The sequence below is a fragment of the Sardina pilchardus genome, chromosome 13 (genome assembly GCF_963854185.1).
Source record: "Sardina pilchardus chromosome 13, fSarPil1.1, whole genome shotgun sequence".
Classification (NCBI taxonomy): domain Eukaryota; kingdom Metazoa; phylum Chordata; class Actinopteri; order Clupeiformes; family Clupeidae; genus Sardina; species Sardina pilchardus.
Genome location: NC_085006.1, coordinates 8,650,560 through 8,670,096, shown reverse-complemented (window position 1 = coordinate 8,670,096; position 19,537 = coordinate 8,650,560). Strand labels below are relative to the sequence as shown.

The 19,537-nt window shown below is 47.6% G+C and overlaps 1 protein-coding gene across 7 annotated transcripts in view; it reads left to right on the top strand.

The window, feature by feature from the left end:
- myo18ab (myosin XVIIIA b) overlaps positions 1 to 19,537 on the top strand; it is a 121,025-nt gene that overhangs the window by 65,956 nt on the left and 35,532 nt on the right. For all 7 annotated transcript variants that reach the window (XM_062553165.1, XM_062553164.1, XM_062553163.1 and 4 more), the window contains 3 exons: positions 1,215 to 1,280; positions 4,852 to 4,980; positions 18,280 to 18,423. In XM_062553165.1, coding sequence (XP_062409149.1) covers positions 1,215 to 1,280; positions 4,852 to 4,980; positions 18,280 to 18,423 — 339 coding nt within the window. The remainder of the gene's footprint in view (positions 1 to 1,214; positions 1,281 to 4,851; positions 4,981 to 18,279; positions 18,424 to 19,537) is intronic.

The following is a 19,537-nucleotide window of genomic DNA, read 5'->3' as shown; positions in this document are numbered from 1 at the left end:
GGGGGGGGGGGATATGTTTTGAAGCAGATTTATGAGAGGAATTAGCCGTATTGACTTAGCCACAGTTGACCTTTTCAAGTTTCTCAGCGCAGCGCTCTCCCCACAGTGAAAATGTGCTTAGCGGCGGCACATTCAGAGGGCGCTCGTACTGTATGCCAGGCCAGAGCAAAATGGTGATGAAAGGTGTGCATGTAAAAAGTGAACTCTAAAGCATCACCCAGAGAATTGAAATGAATAAGTGTTCATCCAGAGGTGTCTACACAGCAGAGGAATTCTGCAAGAGAGTATGTTTATGTGCCAGTGCTTATTGCTCCCAGGGCATCAGGAATACAGCAAAAATAGTGAAGTTTTGTCTGACTAATAAAGTCTACATGTGTTAGATAGTAAGAGGAAGATACCGAGGGAGGGAGAACAGGGAAACTAAAGTTAGAGGAAAGTATCTGGCCCATCAGGCAGCATGCTGGAGAGTTTCTTGTCTCCAGACGGCGTCCATGTACTGTAAGGGAAGCTCCAGGGAAGCCAGACGGCCTCCCAGCCCCCTGAAGCAGCTGGCCTGGACCCACTCACCTACCGGTCACCCACCTGGTGCCTCCTGCTCCGACCGTTAAAAAGCCTCCCTTCTCAGCCCCGCGGCTGCCCTGCGCTGATGCAATGTTTACCGGCCTCGGCCCTCAAACCTGAGGGGTACGGCCGAACCTCAGCAGCACATATGCCCATTTGGCCGTGTGTTGTGGGCCACAGGGGCACTGTTTTTTTTACGATGCCAGGCTCCGTTAGGGCACGCGAGGGGGTCGGCCACATGTGTGTGGCACGCTGCCATTAGAGCAGCCTGGCACTTTTATTCCCCGTTGGCGCCGCTGTGTTTGTCCCCTGAAATCCCCCAGCGCAGGTGAAGTCGGCAAACAGGACGTCAGCAGATGCTGTTGCCATGACGCGCCACACACACACACACACACACACACACACACACACACACACACACACACACACACACACACACACACACACTCACTCTCCGAGGCTCCGTCGCCGTCTGTCCGTCTAATATCTGTCTGTTTGCCTCTCCGTTCATCCATCCCTCTCCCTCGCATCCCTCCATCTGTCTCAGACTTTATCTCTTCATCACTCTTTATCCCTTCATCTGTCCGCATGTCTGTCCATCAGCGAGTCCTCCGCCGACTGACCGCTCCCCCTCTCTCTCTTGTCTGTTGCAGGCGGTGCAGGAGCTGCTGGAGTCCCTGGAGCTGGAGAAGAGCAGCTATCACATGGGACTGAGTCGGGTGAGTACGCAAGGCCACCGCCGGGCTGGAACCGGACCGGATCCGGTTCATCATCTCAGCTGATGACGCGCCGCTCTGCCGGTTCAGCTTGTGTTCATTCTCATTGTTACACCGTACCGCGCTCGTCACTCCCGGTAGCATCATCGCAATCCACACATCCCTACAGATCGCAGTCAGAAAGACTTCAAACTTAGTCAATATTATTGATTTGGGTGTACGACGTTTGTATATACAGTATATTACTGCCACATACGTATATTGTATATATATGGCAGTAATTTAATGCAATGCAGCGTGCGGTGGTGGGGAGTTTGCAGGAGACAGATGGTGTCATTTCCATTTAGATTGCACTGTGGCATTTCATGGTGATGCGTTGCGTGCTCAGACAGACAGAGGACAGGGTTCACTGGAGCAGCACTCCGCTGGGCAGCGCTGAGGGCAAGCCCTGGCCAGGAGGCCAACTCATCTTCCCTCATTGCAAAAGGGCTCTCGCTTCTGTTTTTTTTTTTCAAGGGCCAGCAGTCCCTGCACACACACACATACAGACACACACACACACACACAGACACACATACACACAGATATACAGACACACACACACACACATAGATACACACTCGCACACACACCAGCATGTCATTCCTGTCGGTGGCACGGAACTGTGACTTGGCAGCCCTCGTTGGCGAACGGCTCGGAGCGATGGAGACAATTAAGCCCAGCAGCCCTCCCACGTCCGCCTACCTCCAGAGCCCCATGGCTGCCCTCTCCACCCCCCCGCCCGCCTCCACCTCTGAGCGGGCAGGACTTTCAGTGAGGCCTGGAGGGGCGGTAGGCACACTCCCCGGGCTTCCTCAAGCACCCCTCCACCCTCACCCCACCTCCCTCAGCTCCACAATTAAAGTGCCTCACTCTCTCTCTCTCTCTCTCTCTCTCTCTTTCTCTCTCTTTCTCACTCTCTCTCGGTTGTTGTTGTTGTTGCCTTTCTTCCTGCACAGAAGAGCAATTGATTTTGGCAGCCGTCGGCTCTCTTTCTCTCTCTCTTTTTTCCCCCCCGTTCGGAACGCTCTCCACCTTGGCACAAGCCGATAAACCACAACAAACACTAATCAGCCGCAAACGCCGGCGCTTTCGGAAGGAGAATGGCAGCTTCGGGGGAAGAAGGGGCCTAGAATGAGAGAGCGCGTCAGTGGAACAACCAACTGATTAATACTTGATTAGCCAAAGTTTGCCGATGAAAAGATGCCAGGGCAAAGGAGGACAGCGGGTGATCGGGCAGCGCTGAGGAATCCCATGCCAATTATAATGATTTTAGGAGATGCAAGCGTTTTTTTCTAAGGGAGTCATGGGTCTTTTTAAATACACTTGGACAGATTGCCTGAGGCTTGTTGCAAATTAAAGCACAGTCAACTAGCCCTGCAGCCAGTGGAAACTTCAGAAAACTCTGATCGTTGGGCGACCTTTGACCCGGGCTTTGAAGTTGTGTCCGCCGCACACGCGTCGAATCGAGCGCTCTCATTGGTCGAGAGGCCCACCCTCCGCTGACCCGACAGCCTCTGAACCCTGCGGTGTGTTCTGCTCCGGCCTCGGCCAGGAATGTTCCGGGCTCTCTCGGTTGCCATGGCGAGGGGGTGGGGGGCACCCTACGACCCGTGGCGAGGGGACCTTTTCGACGCGGATGACTGGAGCTGACCTTCTGCTCGGGGATGGCAGAACAAAGCAGCCCAATCTCGGCTGCGCCCACGCACCAGCAGCGTGTGATATGAATGCTGGAGGGTACGGCTGGTAATAAGAAAGTCCCACTCTCCTCTGCCTCACCAGTGACACACACACACACACACACACACACACACACACACACACACACACACACACACACACACACACACACACAGAGTACGCGTGCTTGTACGCACACAGCATCCACATTGCGGCGTGGTTTCATCATGAACTTGTCGAGCGTGGGCGATGGATCAGTGTTCTATCAGACTGGGGGGAAAAAAGTATTCTCTTTCTCTCATTTTCTTTCTTTCTCCCTCTCTCTCTCCCCCTCCCTCTCTCTCTGTCTTTCTATCTCAGCTTCACAGAGATGATGTAATCTCTCCCCCAACCTGAGCATGAAAGCGGCGCACTCGTTTTGCAGCGATCCTGTACGTCGTGTACCATACAAATATATTTTCACAGACACTCAGTTTTTCTAATCCATCCTCGAGGGGCAAGGAAGTGTGTGTGGGGGTATAGTGGCAGGGGGGGGGGGAGAAATGAAATTGCTCACCTACTCTAAGAAGTGGCCTGCAGGCAAATGATTCCTGCGCCCGGGAGATTGGTCAGCTCTCCTGCTCTCCTGCCCGGCGATCGGAAACGGGGTGTAATTTGCTAAGTGCTGTGGACGAAATGGTCGGAGATATGTGAATGAAGCGAACCAATTTTTTTTTCATACCTAGTTAATACATTTTTTTTTTTTCATTCTTCCCGCGGGCGACCAGGGGTTGCCAGCAGCGGTGCATCCATCGGTAGCGCCGGAGGTTCACCCTGGGCCGGATCAATACCGATTCAGCCACGCTATGGATCGGGGGAGTTTCGTAACGCTCGGCGGTGTTTTTCATCGCCGGCCTGATCTGAGTTTTTTTTTTTTTTTTTTTTTCGCGGGGGCTGTTCACATGAAAGCGGCAGCCAGCGGAGAGCGGGTGATGTTTGGGGCGGCAGCCTCGGCTGCCTTTGATGTGTGGAGAGAGAGAGAGAGGGAGAGAGAGAGAGAGAGAGCGATCTGGAACGCCACGGCGGCGCACCGCGGCTGGGGATGAAGAGCCCAATCACAACCAATCACCGCCCTTCCATTAGCTCAGAAAGTGCTCGCGCGGCGACAGTCACTGCCCCACTTTGCCTCACGTTTGCTCTCGCCTCTGAGCTCCCAGCACATCGTTTTCACTCTCCGAAAGCCAAGTTTCCAGTGTCAAACTCATCAACGGTGACATCTGGGATGGCCAAAAGGAGTGATGGCATCAGCCAAAAAAATCATTCTGGTTAGATGAGACAAAACAAAAGGTTCCCATAAGTGCTATTTTTCTCCCTTTTGCTTGAACAAAGCCTCCACTCTTTTCAACACTGAGAAACAATCACTGCGGAACCTGTGAATGTGGTCTGTTGATATGTTCTGGCCTCCGAGTCCCAGTAGTCTTCATAATTACAGTGGCTCCTTCGTTTTGTTAAGCTCTGCAGAAACGACCAAATGTACCAGGGAAAGACTTGTCAGAGGTGAAAACAAATGGATTGAAAATTCTGTAATTTGGACACGCGTCAACACTTCTGTTTAGCACGGTTCAGGGCCCACAACTTCTTAAAATGCCACAGTGAGGAAACTCAGACGAGTGCAACTCTTGTTCACAACAAATGTGCATTGTAACCTTCAGGAGTGATGATTACTGGAGTGTGTGGTTTTGAAATTTTAACCCAAGTCACGGTCAACGAGCGTGACTGTTGTATACAGTACCTCTCGCTATCTTTCGCTTACTTTCTCTCTCACTCTCTCCCTCTCTCTCAATCTCTCATCCCTCTCTCTCTCTCCCTCTCTCAGGTGTTCTTCCGGGCGGGGGTCCTGGCCAAGCTGGAGGAGCAGCGAGACATCCAGACCCGGCGGAACATCACCCTCTTCCAGGCGGCCTGCCGGGGCTACCTGGCCAGACAGTCCTTCAAGAAGCGCAAGGTGAGTCTGTATGCGCCGCACGCGCGCACCAAAACACACACCCTCGCCCGTCGCTCCCCGCCGGAGTCTCGGTTTTTAGCATTTGCAATTCTAATGAAATACTTGAAATACTTCTTCCGCCGCTGTGTGTTATGGTAGTGGGAAGTTGCATTTTTTTTCCGCTTCTGCCTCCGCGTTTTAATAATTCTTTTCCTCTCCGGAGGTTATCATTTTGCCTCTTTCCTTTTTTTTGTTTTTTGAACAGCTTAGTGTTCCTTTTTTGTCAGACGTCGTTACGAGGTTGTTAAGATTGTGTGACGCACGCGGCAGTAGCGGGCTGATCTCCATTTTGAGTGTTCCCTCCGAGCGTTCTCCTTTCGAGTGTTCACCCCGAACGTTCCGGAGTACAGTGCATCAGAATTTCATCATACCTCACCCCATCCCCCTCTATCTTCCACTATCCTCTCTCTCTCTCTCTATCACTTCACTATCTCTCTATCTCCCTCTCTCTCGGGTGTCCTGAGCGGGCCGATAGTGTTCAATCCGCTGCTCCCGTGGGATTCGCTGCCTCCGCTGTGTCCCCTCCATCAGGGCCCTATCGATTGCCCCGCCGCGCAAATGCTGCCCCCCCACTCCCCCCTCCCCTGCCCTCGCGCTCTGTCCATTAATTTTTTTCCATTCTCCCCGCTCTCATTCTCTCAATCTCTGTCATTCTCTCTCTCTCTTTCCCTCTCTCTCTGCCTCTCTCTTATTTTCCTCTCTTTCTCCCTCTCACTCTCCATTCAATCTGCTCTTCACTGGTTTAACTTGCCCTGTCCTGGCCCTCCCTGTCCCTGTGCTCTCCTCTCTCTGTTCTCTCTCTCCCTCTCTCTCTCTATCTGTTTAACTCTCCCTCTCTATCTGTCTAGCTCTCCCTCTCTGTCCACTCTTTCCTGCCCCCACCCACCCCACTGCCCCCCCCTGTCCTCTGTCTCAGTATTCACTGCCCCTCATGCTCTAGCACTGGTGTGCTGTGGGGGGGAGTGTGTGTGTGCGTGTGTGTGCGTGTGTATGTGTGTTGAAGGCCTGTCCCGCCTCTCGGGCTGGTTTGGAGCAGTTCCATTAGTGCTGTCACTGTCAGTAGGACCGCGGCGAGCCTGCTTGTGGGTGAACTGGGCGGCAGCAGCCTGTGCAGGGACATCAGCAGCATGGCCCCTCCTCAGTGAGCCGGAACCAGGGTAAACATCCCCCCCCCCCCCCCAGAGCTGAGTGGGCACTAACTGACCGGCCTGAGGGTCCCTCTGGCGCTCTACTGTCGGCGTCACCAGAAGCTGCACAGCTTCTTTTTCTCTCTCGGACTCCGACCTCCTTCAACTCCGACGACTTTCTTCAACTCTTCAGTCTTCAGCCCTGCGAAAGTACCTTTTCCTCACGACAGCTGCTGTTCCCAGCCTCCGCTCGGTTTTTGACTGGGGATCCTGGCAGTCTTTAATTACTGGGAACCTGTCAGTGAGGTCGTAAGTACTGGAGATGGTGGCTGCCGGTGACTGACGTTGGCGCAGGCTGCAGGGGCGGAGGAGTCGGCGGTAGGTGCTGCGTTTTTAAACAGCTCTGCTTCCCTCAGACGTGGCTAATGAAATGCCGTTTGGGTGTAAAAAAAAAAGTCGAACTCTCAGCCACGGCTCTAATGACGTTTTTTTTCTTTTTTCAAAGAGACTGGCTGATACGAGGCCCACAGCTTATTTAAGGCCGTGAAGACCAGGGGCATGTAGTCAAGAAGAGCTTTTATGTATTAGCACATCAGGTTCCATAAGGGCAATCCTTGTGCATTTAAAATGTCAGCGTTTGAATTCCACTGCTCAGAAATGAAGAGTCAGAATTTCATCCTCCTTGGTTGAAAGAAATGCCTAAATCTCAAGTCAAACTTCCAAACTTTCTAAGACTGTTACTGTATGTTGTTGAGAGTACCTTTTAGACTTTTAAATGTATAAGGCCATAGGGTACTTTGGGCTCTTCCCTGCTCTGGCATACTTGACAGGCGAGTTTTGCGGTTCGGTGCTAAATGCTTTGGCGGCTGTTGAGCTGTAGAGCTGGCATGTTCTGGCACCATTAGCAACAGTGTGTTACCTACACGTCATGCGGATGGCCTTTAAGGGTGACATCACTTCGACACATTTCAGAGCTTTCTCCTCACATAGCTCAGGGACGGGTTGTGTGTGTGTGTGTGTGTGTGTGTGTGTGTGTGTGTGTGTGTGTGTGTGTGTGTGTGAGAGAGAGTGTGTTTCATGGCAAAAGGGCCATTGTTGTCTGTTCATAGATTCTCTCTTATGAGCCTGGCAGGAACTGCTTCCTTCCTGACATCCTTTTAGAAACGACTACTGGCAGAATGCAAAATCAATTTGCCCTCCTCGAGATTGATTGCGCTCGGGGTGGGCGGGTGGATTGAGGTGATGCAAGTTGGGTAAGACCATTTGTTGCTCCGTGAAGCCTGATCGAGAGTGTGCCAGCCCCCGCAGTGGGGTGCTTTCAAAGCCTTTCCCCGCCCGAAAGAAAGTGGGCCTTGCCACAGGGGACGAGCTGAATAAAGGAGCTTCCGTGCCCTCTTTGATACTCCCAGCCGTTGTCTCTACCCCCTACTGTACACGCGCCTGTTGCAGTGACGAGCGTCAGAAAGTGCGCCGTGTTGGGGAGTGGAGTTCCCTGGGAATATCCAGCCCTGTGTCTGATCCCATGGCTTGTGTCTAATTAAATCATTTCCGAAAGACAGAGACTCCTACGCCAGCGAAGAACAGGTGTGTTTGAGAACAAAGTGTGTGTGTGTGTGTGTGTGTGTGTTTGTGTGTGTGTGTCTGTGTGTCTTCCTGTAGGTGTGTGTGTGCGTGTGTGAGATTGAGTAGAAAAACATCAATCTCCACCTAGTGCAGTTGGCTGGGTGTAGGGCACATGCCATAATGCCAACATGTGCCACCTGACCTGTGGCTTTGACTGTCTGGCGCGCATTGATGACATCACTTTCACAAACCTCCCTGAAGCGCGCCGCCCCGCCAGGCCCAAACAGGCTCCCCGGCCCATTGAGCCTCCAGCCTCCCCTGTGATGAGGCGCTCCTCCCCAGCCCGCCTGCCCTTCCATTCTTCCCCCACAAAGCTGTTTTGGTCGGCTGTTTGCAACATTTGTCAGGGGCCAAAAAGCGTTGCCAATGAGGTCTATTACATATGGCATGGCGAGCTATTACCGAGCGGCTCTGATTTTTGCAGAACGCTAAGGCCTCTCACGGCGTGACAAATTTCAATTGGAGCACGGGAGAGAAGCCATTGGAACAGAGAGAGAGGGAGAGAGAGTGTGAGTGTGCGCAAAACCCTGCTCGCTCGATGCTGGTGAATTGCGTTCCCCTGTTCTAATTGGGTTGCCGGATAATCTGCTGTTATTGGTGATGGCCGCGTAGCCAGAGCAGCATGTAAATCTTATAACGGGCTTTAACAGGCTGCCAAGTGGTATTGATGTTTGATTTAATTGCCCGCAAGAGCTCGCCTCCCGCCTCTCCCCCTCTCGAGGCTCGCCGAAGAGTCCAGACCTCTCTGGGTCTGCTCCAAGTCCACGCTTCTCCACTCAAGCTGGCAAATCCATGCAAGATGGGCGTTTGTTTTCTTTTTCGTGATTGTTTATTTTCTCTGCAGTTCACTGTTCATTTATCTCTCTCCTTTTTATATTGTATCCACCTGTCTCTGTAAGTTTATATATTCTCCATTCTAGCGGTTGAATTTGGTTAAGGTGATGTTCAGTAATATTCCAACAACATTTTTGCCCACTGAATTTGAATCTTCACAGATAATATGTACCTGTATATATTTTATAAAAGCCAAAAGCATAGGGGGATTGTACATTTCCATCTGGTCCTTGCTGGCCCTATGAGTCACTAGGTTGCAGAATTATATTTTTTTTAAAAATGAATCGAGGACAGACAGTTTAGATCACCAGAAGTCATGGCTTCTGGTTTGGGTTTTATTAGTGACTTTTGATGGTAATTGTCAGCCGTCTGCTGCCGTGTCTCTCCACCTGAAATCTCCTCCAGGGGACGGAGCCTTTCCGTTTCCGTGTGGCGCTCAAGACACAGGCCTCCCGCTCAGCCTCCTCCTCCGTGTGCCCAGGTTCTGCTCTTCCTCACACGCACCCTTCCTCTTCCTCTTCAGCCGTCTTTCTAAAGCTAAACAAATAGGGGGGAGCATATCAGTACAATGAACTGCTGAGCCATTTAGATGGTTTTAAATGTGATGCAAGACTACTTTTTTACATCCTATGTGAGCAGACCTATTCTACTTACCCATAGTCGAGCCCACTTTATACAGGATACTGTCCAGCGCCGCTTTTGCGCGATCTTCTCGTTCATGTCTCTCGGATTCGGCCAGCTCTCTGTCCAAGGACACGTCCAGATCATTCAGTACATTAAGGGCATCGTCATCTTCATATGCTTTGTTGTCCACGCCGGTTTTGGTCCTCTTTTTGTTTTTCTTTTGAGTTTCATGCACATCCCCATCGGTGTCGAGCCTCAAGGCCGAATCATTCTTGGCATGTTTAGGGATCATTTCATAAAAGTCCTCCTCATATCCCCCATTGTCCAGTCCAGTCTTGGTGTGTTGGACCTTATTAAGCTCCTTAATCAGGAGCTTTTGTAGGTCTTTTTTGGTCTTTCTGTTGTTCTTTTTAGTGTACACATCCTCGTCGATATGAAGTCCGAAAGCCACCAATTCCCTTTTCAGATCCAGTAGTCCATATTTTTGGACGCGTTTCTTAATCGCTCTGCCTTTATCCTGCTGTGGTGGCAGGCAGCAAGCTAAGAAGCACCAATACCACATTCAAATTAGACAGAAATCACAGTTAGAAAATCAACTTTTCAAAAAATCTTAAACCAGCCAACTTCTACACAAGCTCAAGCAAAAGTGAGCACAAATCCAATTTACCCTGTGCTGTGTTCTATGGCATCATGATGTTGCCTAGCAACCTTTATGATCCTAAACAGAATGGTTTGATACAAGACTATTGCATCATTAAATGGAATCTTTGGAACTGTTGTCTCTTTTGATTGACATATCCCTTATGTAGGCCTACTAGACTGGTTTATTTATTTAGTATCTTTCATACAAAGTGCTTAATTATATATAAGAAAATAAAAGGATCATTCAAATTTGAATATAAATATAGGAGGATAACACCATCTAATGGTTAGTTAGAATTTCTTAGATTAAAGGGCTCCAGAGTGCAACTCATGTAAGAGTGCGCCTGAAAACAATTCTAGGTCGCACTGGTGCACCTGACGCTGCTCGGGCGGAAGCATACATTTCTTTCACAAGTTTTCATTGACTATGCGTAGGCCTACAACTAACCAAACTGTATAAGTAGCCCCCCTCTCATTGGTCCGCTTTCTCTCGCTCTCCCTCACCCTCCCTCTCTCTCTCTCGTGCACGCTCAATGGTCACCCGCCCCTCGACATAGAGCTCCACAGTCCCGCCCCTCCTCCGAGAGAGGTGCTTGTCCGGAAGTAAATTTCTCATTCATTTCTCCCATTGACTTCTGGAAAAATCCGTATATAAAGAGTTTTAGACCATGCCTTAGGCTAACCAGCTACGATGTGACTCATAAGCATATAACTTATAATTTCGAGTGAAAAAATGAACAGAAAATGTAAAAAAAGCGAAAGGTACAAGACTGTGTACATATCTTAAATTCCGAATTAGAAAACTCAAATCCCGTCATGCTTTGCAAACGTACACACATTTCCAACATTTGCAGCCTAACAATAGTTTAACATGGTTCCATATTAATCTAAGAAAAGAGGATGATTACTTCCTACCGTTTCCATTGAGTAAATTCAACCTTCAAGATGAGAAACCCGTTCTTTTTCGGAAGACCACACATCGGTCCTGACAGCCCTGCAGCCATTTTATGTTTTGAAGTTCCAGCGAGACGAAGCTGGAGAGAAGGGTCTGACTGCAGAGCCGCAGAGCCACTACACTCACGCCACTACGTCACACCACTACATCACGCCACCACGTCACCATGTACAGGTTGGAGAACCTGAGAAGAGATTACTCAATGTGATTCCTGTTATTTTAACTTTCATTGCCCTTTTTGTTCAGCAATTTTTTAAACCTAGCGCTAACGCTGGGTTTCCACAGGGCATGTCACCACGCGCCTGTTAAAATTTCGCCCGAGGGGGGTGGTCACGTTTCGGCTGAGTGACAGGCAGGATACTTTCGTTGAAAACGGTGGTCAACGGTAGCTCAACAGGTTAGCTTAGTGGTTAGTTAGCGAGACAGTAGTGCTTCAGATTATATTCAGTGGTTTATCTATCCCAAGTATGTTCAGGTGGCATACACACAACAATCCGTTTTAATGTTTTTATGTTGACAACAAGTCATGTTGTACAGAAACGCGATAGTAGTTAATATCAGTGTGTTAGCGATTTCGTTGCTATGTGTTTTCAATAGGTTATAATGGGTCATCAAGCTAACAAGCTAACTCTACCGTTAGAGAGCTTACGTTAAACGTCGACACTGACTGATGACTTGTACAGATCATTTTTACAGTTACAAATGATGTCTACAGTTTCAAAACATGATATACACTTACAAGACTTTTGTAGTCTATTTAATTCCATAATATTACAAATCTAGAATGAACGGAAGTTGAAAACAGTTCAGATTTCCGGGTTATATCAGTGATATCCACTGCGCATGCGAGGCAAATCTGGCGTGACGTAGTGGTGGCGTGACGTAGTGGTGTGGCTACTGCGCATGCGCGGGCGTGACGTAGTGGTGTTGCGGTGGCTCTGCGGCTCTGCAGACAGATATTATTGAAGCTGGACGATAGGCGCGGGAAAAGTTGAGTACAGTTTGTTTGGGATTGCCATGGCAACGGCGATCTCTACCAATCAAAGGCTCTGCTTTCACCAGTTTTACACGGTAGGGTGTTTGGTAGTGTAGTACTCTCTCGTTAAATCGTGAATAAAACATTGTTTTCTCAAAACAAGGTTGATGCCCCGTTAACTTTTGACATCTATATGAGCAGGTATAATCGCTTAGTCACATCGTAGCTGGTTTTAAGTCTACCATGGACGGTTACGATTTTATGGCTTATTCTCCAGTTGTCAATGGAGAAATTGTATTGGATTTTTACTTCCGGACAAGGCTGTGGGTGGGACTGTGGAGCTCTATGCTCATTCACAATCGTGAAAGCAATGACGCATAGAAGACGATTAGCTAAATTATAATAAAATCCGGTTAGCATCATAGCATTCTGCAGAAACTTGATTAAAACTCTTGCATTCAAGTTGACTAATCATCTCAATGTTTTCCAACTCCAAGACTCAAAAGGGCCTGTCCCAAGGAGAAAAGGTATTAGCCTACCTTGAAACTTAAAGGAACACTTCACCATTTTTTCATATTAAACTATGTTATTCCTTAACTAAGACGAGTTGATACATACCTCTCACGTTTCAATTTGTGCACTGGCTCTGGCACGCGGCGCTACGGTGATAGCACTTAGCTAGCCCAATGCATTCATTAGGATCCAAATAGAGATGAAGTTAGAAGCAACCAAACACTTCCATGTTTTCCCTATTAAAATACAGTTACACGAGTTGTCACTAGTCACACGACCAAGTATGGTGAGACAAAATAAAACGTGGTGCATTTCTAAGCAGGTAAGAGGGATAAGTATAATATAGTTAATATAAATATATAAATATTACGGAGTGTCTATTGGTGCAAATAGCCTAGGTCCCATAGGGAGGGAAAGTGAAAACCAGCGCCTCAAGTGGTTGCGTTCCTATCGAAGAGCAGCTCCAATGTTAAGTCCCATAGACCGACTTTTAAAAAAAATACTACGCAGCTATACCAGCGATCTTATCCACCAAAAATATTTTTCAGTCTGCATTCTGTAATAATCTACTAACTGTGAAAATATCAGACCCTATTTCGCCTTATTTAAAAAAAAACGTAATTGCTCGTTTCATTTCATAAATGGACTACAACTTCAAGTGACGTGACACCCTTCCACGACGTTACTCACCTAGCATGGTTTGTTTATTAGCCTGTTAGCTAGTTGGTTAGTTAGTAGACAATCACACTTACTGCCAGCTCTTGTGTGAGTAGGAGCACAACACAAGTTATCCCAACATAAAGATAATTACCACGCCGTTTACATCGCTCTCTGTTATTACAAAAATATGATAAGCCAGTTAAGCAAATTGCCGTTTTGATCAGTTGGAGATGAAGCGCCCAAACTGGTGACGTCAAATGCTACTGTAGCTAGCTACTGTAGTTCGTTATCACCATGTTACAAACAAACTCAAAACAATTAAACTGATCCTAAAAAATAAAGTATGACCACTCAAAGCAATAGAGCTGACCTACATGCATAGCATATTGAAGGCATTTAACTATCTTCCCATCGTGGGCCGAGATATATTTTTTCTAAAAGAAAATCCCATCCACTCCCGCTAGCCTCTAGGAACGCAACCACCAGATGGCGATGAGATTACTTTCCCTCCCTATAGCTATTTACACCCTGTGACGTAACAACAAAAGAAACGGACCATCTTGGCAGGAGATGTCCTATCTAAGTCCTAAATCTAACAATTTAGGATTATTAAAACAATATTTTAGATTGGAAAGTGGTGCTAAATTTCCACAAAGTTTGCTCAGTGAACGGGTAAAACCGTCCGTTTGTAAGCGAAATCAAGAAATGCTATCTTTTGGTTTGTTTACCGTTACCTAGCAATCACAATTTATAAGCAATACTGTATCTCCCGCATGTTTTTCACGGGCTGTGGTGTAGTGGGTATGTGATCGGACGTAGGCTCAGGGATTTCAAGGTTCGAATCTGTGCTCAGGTGATGCCTTTTTTTAATGGTAGGCCTACGAACGACTCTCTCTTTTCTTAGATGACGTTACCTCGCGGCAAATAAGAGTTTGTGCTTTTTGAACCTGTCAAAGATAAACTAGTTTTATTTCAGTTTTGTACAGTTGAGTAGAAGTTTAAGTCAACAGTGGCAGCGCTGCCTGGAAGACAACTCAGAAAATAACTCTTTGAACTAGCTTGCCTTTGATCAAGCTACCACGTGACCACTCATCAGCCTAATATTTGTATAATCACTTCCATATAGCCTATTGTAAGTTACCCAGACATGGCGAAACAGCTAAAAACTGTAGAGCTGGTAAATAGCCTATTGACAGGGTACATGGATGTTAGACATCGGGTGTAAATAGCATTGTTGATTAGACACACCCGGGTGTAAACAGTAATGTTGATTATTTGCACCCGGGTATAAATAGTATTGTGGATTATTTGCACCCGGGTGTAAATAGTATTGTTGATTATTTGCACCCGGGTGTAAATAGTATGTGAGTGTCTATTTGCACCCCTGGTTTTTGCACCCCTGGTGCAAATAGCCTTGACCACATAGCTGAGCTATTTACACCCTGTGACGTAACAACAAAATAGTATTATTGACTATGGACATCTGGGTGTAAATAGTATTACTGACTATGGACACCTGGGTGTAAATAGTATTATTGACTATGGACACCTGGGTGTAAATAGCAACAATGGCTATTTGCCCTATGCATGAATAACAGTGTAACAGTGATCGCTATTTACAAATACCGGGTGCAAATAGCATCTGCCATTATAGACACCCCGGGTGTAAATAGTAATGTTCATAATTTGCACCATGGGTGCAAATAGCATCGGCCATAATATTATTGTGTGGCGCAGTAATATCCTCACTCTTGCACTTTCAGTTTCACTTTGGAGTGAGGATATTACTGCGCTGAGTCTAAGTGCTCCCACTAGGTTGCAGAATTATATTTTTTAAGAATGAATCGAGGACAGACAGTTAAGATCAGCAGAAGTCTGGCTTCTGGTTTGGGTTTTATTAGTGACTTTTGATGGTGATTGTCAGCCGTCTGCTGCCGTGTCTCTCCACCTGAAATCTCCTCCAGGGGACGGAGCCTTTCTGGTTCCGTGTGGCGCTCAAGACACAGGCCTCCCGCTCAGCCTCCTCCTCCGTGTGCCCAGGTTCTGCTCTTCCTCACACGCACCCTTCCTCTTCCTCTTCAGCCGTCTCTCTGAAGCTAAACAAATAGGGGGGAGCATATCAATACAATGAACTGCTGAGCCATTTAGATGGTTTTAAATGTGATGCAAGACTACTTTTTTACATCCTATGTGAGCAGACCTATTCTACTTACCCATAGTCGAGCCCACTTTAGACAGGATACTGTCCAGCGCCGCTTTTGCGCGATCTTCTCGTTCATGTCTCTCGGATTCGGCCAGCTCTCTGTCCAAGGACACGTCCAGATCATTCAGTACATTAAGGGCATCGTCATCTTCATATGCTTTGTTGTCCACGCCGGTTTTGGTCCTCTTTTTGTTTTTGTTTTTGGTTTCATGCACATCCTCATCGGTGTCGAGCCTCAAGGCCGAATCATTCTTGCCATGTTTAGGGATCATTTCATAAAAGTCCTCCTCATATCCCCCATTGTCCAGTCCAGTCTTGGTGTGTTGGGACTTATTAAGCTCCTTAATCAGGAGCTTTTGTAGGTCTTTTTTGGTCTTTCTGTTTTTCTTTTTAGTGTACACATCCTCGTCGATATGAAGTCCGAAAGCCACCAATTCCCTTTTCAGATCCAGTAGTCCATATTTTTGGACGCGTTTCTTAATCGCTCTGCCTTTATCCTGCTGTGGTGGCAGGCAGCAAGCTAAGAAGCACCAATACCACATTCAAATTAGACAGAAATCACAGTTAGAAAATCAACTTTTCAGAAAATCTTAAACCAGCCAACTTCTACACAAGCTCAAGCAAAAGTGAGCAAAAATCAATGTTCTATGGCATCATGATGTTGCCTAGCAACCTTTATGATCCTAAACAGAATGGTTTGATACAAGACTATTGCATCATTCAATGGAATCTTTGGAATTGTTGTCTCTTTTGATTGACATATCCCTTATGTAGGCCTACTAGACTGGTTTATTTATTTAGTATCTTTCATACAAAGTGCTTAATTATATATAGGAAAATAAAAGGATCATTCGAATTTGAATATAAATATAGGAGGATAACACCGTGTCATCTAAACGGTTAATTAGAATTCCTTAGATTAAAGGGCTCCAGAGTGCGACTAAAAACAATTCTAGGTCGCACTGGTGCACCTGACTAGCCTGGCTAGCGCCTACCACTTCTCAAATGAGAAAGAAGTCACCGCGCAAGGCAGTACGGGAACACCCAGGCTAGCACCTGACGCTGCTCGGGCGAAAGCATACATTTCTTTAACACGTTTTCATTGTAGACTATGCGTGCAACTTAACCAAACTGTATAACCCCCCTCTCCTTGGTCCGCTTTCTCTCGCTCTCCCTCACCCTCCCTCCCTCTCTCTCTCTCTCTCTCGTGCACGCTCAATGGTCACCCGTATAGAAGACGACTAGCTAAATTATAATAAAATCCGGTTAGCATCATAGCATTCTGCAGAAACTTGATTAAAACTCTTGCATTCAAGTTGACTGATCATCTCAATGTTTTCCAACTCCAAGACTCAAAAGGGCCTGCCCCAAGGAGAAAAGGTATTAGCCTACCTTAAAACTTGAAGGAACACTTCACCATTTTTTTTATATTAAACTATGTTATTCCCTTAACTAAGACGAGTTGATACATACCTCTCACGTTTCAATGCGTGCACTCACTGGCTCTGGCACGCGGCGCTACGGTAATAGCACTTAGCTAGCCCAATGCATTCATTATTAGGATCCAAACAGAGATGAAGTTAGAAGCAACCAAACACTTCCATGTTCTCCCTATTAAAATACAGTTACACGAGTTGTCACTAGTCACACGACCAAGTATGGTGAGACAAAATATCCATTATGTACTGTAGGGAAATGTGTTTGGTTGCTTCTAACTTCATCTCTGTTTGGATGCATTGGGCTAGCTAAGTGCTATCACCGTAGCGCCGCGCAACAGAGCCAGTGAGTGCACGCATTGAATAGTCATGAATGTATAAATAAATATAAATATAATAATATAATCTAAATGTATAAATCTTAAGGCCTGTAATTCTTTATAAAGAATATGTATATTTCTTTTATTGTGTTTCAAATAAAGACAAGCTTTTTCTATGCCTTATTGTTAGATAATTATTCACACTATGAAGGAGAGCGATAAACGGTGACCTTTTGGCGTTAAAGGCGATGCAAAAATGTGGGTGCTCCTACATTTTGTGCTGGTGCACCTAAAAAAAAAAGCTAGGCGCACCAGTGCAACCAACGCAAAAAGTTAGTCTGGACTCTGGAGCCCTGGATTTAAGAATTATGTTTGGGTTTTTTTAGTCTGTGAAAGGTGGTAGGCTAAATACAAATGCATTTATTTTCATAAATGGCCTGGCTGCCGTATTTTGATGATCATATTCAAATTTGCAGTGAACAAAACTAGTCAACTAGTTTGAATGTCACTCAGCAACCATAGGATGACTGCACACATATAGACCAAGATGAGCTAAAAAGGTGCACTCAAAATGTCTCTTCCGGGTTGGCAGGTCTGCTGTTTGTCTGGTCCTATGGTTTGAGACTCTGGAAGTGTCAGCTATCGCCTTGCTGCCGCCAGAGCTGCTGGGAACATTTAGTGCTTACTGTAAAGCCGCCGCTGTAAGAACTCTGTGTCCACGGCGGCAGGCGTAAAAGTGAGCTTGGTGAATGATTGGCCGCCTTTGTTAATGAGTGGATGTTTTGAAGGGGCGACAGAGAGAGGGGGAGAGAGGGAGAGCAGGGGATAGAGAGAGACAGAGAGAGAGAGGGAGGGAGGGAGGGAGCAAGTAGAGTGATAAACCAGCGCACACCCACCCCTCCGGCTAGGGAGAAGGGCATTGGCCATTGACAGAGGTCCCAGCCCTGGATGTTGAAAAGGCTCCATTGACACTGGCTCCCCTGGAGAGACTCCCCAGACCTGGGCCTCCCAGTCTCCCAGCACAGGGGTGCTATTGTCTGGCCAGGGCTCTGCCCCTCGCTGCCTGGCTGAGGTGTTGCACTGGAGGCGGGGAGGGTAGAGGGTAGACAGGGGCTCAGATCTCTGGAACGCTCCATGCTCCAGTCCATGCTCCACGCTGTGAGCTGCCATAGCTCGTCCGCTGGTAGTCTCTTAGAGATTCTCTCTCTCTCGCTCTCTCTCTCTCACACACACACACTCACACACACACACACACACACACACACACACACACACACACACACACATGACTGCAATGTTTTGATGTTAATCAGTCCTGTGCTCTCTCTCTCTCTCTCCTGCGTGCAGATCCAGGACCTGGCCATCCACTGCATCCAGAAGAACATCCAGAAGAACCGCGGGGTGAAGGGCTGGCCCTGGTGGAAGCTCTTCACCAACGTGCGCCCGCTCATCCAGGTGCAGCTCAGCGAGGAGCAGATCCGCGGCAAAGACGTGAGTGCCAACTGCCAACCCAAGCCCTGTGCCATGGCCCTCTGCCAGCCCAGACGAGCCCCGCTCTGAGCTGGCAGCACTGTGCCAGTCTATGCCTGTCTGTCTATCTGTCTGTCTGTCTGTCAGTCACACAGATGCTCAACGTCTTTGAGAAGGCCCAGTTATTCTATTTCTCTCCCGTTCTCTCTCTGTCCCTCTTTTTCTGTCAGCATTCCTTACCCTCCTTACTGTCTACACCTGTCTGAAGCACACCTTTGCATTCCTCTCTCTTCCCCCCTTTTCTCTCTGTAGTTGAAAGACTGCCGTGCTGTCATAAGAGAATTGGCATATGCTGCTGCTGTGTGACTGTTGTGTTTTTGTGTGTTGTTGAGTTTTTTCCTGTTAAGAAATAGGATGGGAATCGAGGCTCCTGGATGGAGTGGATGGATTTTTTTTTTTTTTTTTTTTTTTTTTTTTTTTTTAAATCTGCTCTTTGAAGCTTCCAGCCCTGTAGGGGGCGCCCTCATGAATTAACACTTAGCACCTGGGGTCTCCGCTCCTGCTGAGCTGACCGGGCATCCAGGCCTTTGGTCGGTGTCTCTGGGGTAAATGTGCTGGGGTGGGGGGGGGCAATTGGGGGTCAGAAAGGTGGGGAGTTACCTCCGTAGCCACGGCAACAGGGCTCTGTTGGGAGGGGAAGCGGCATAGCAGAGTCGGTGGGATCAAACGCAACGCTGCTTCACACGCCAGAGTGAATTAGCAAGTCAGCAGGAGTGTGTGTGTGTGTGTGTGTGTGTGTGTGTGTGTGTGTGTGTGTGTGTGTGTGGTGTGGTGTGTGTGCGTGCGCACAGTTATCTTTACAGTTCATGTTTCTTTGAGCGTTTGTGTGATAAATTCGGCAAGTCTCTGTGTTTGTTTGTGTATGCTGATGTGTGTTGGGTAGTGTTTGCCGATACAGATGTGGGTATATGGAAATATATAGCTGTGTGTGTGTGTGTGTGTGTGTGTGTGTGTTTTTGTGCTCATTCCGCACACGTCCGCTGGGCCACCTCCTGCTGAGCTTTGTGTAGTCGTGCAGTCAGCCGTGCTCCTCAGAGGGGGAAAAAGGGAGAGGGGGAGAAAAAGAGAGAGAAAG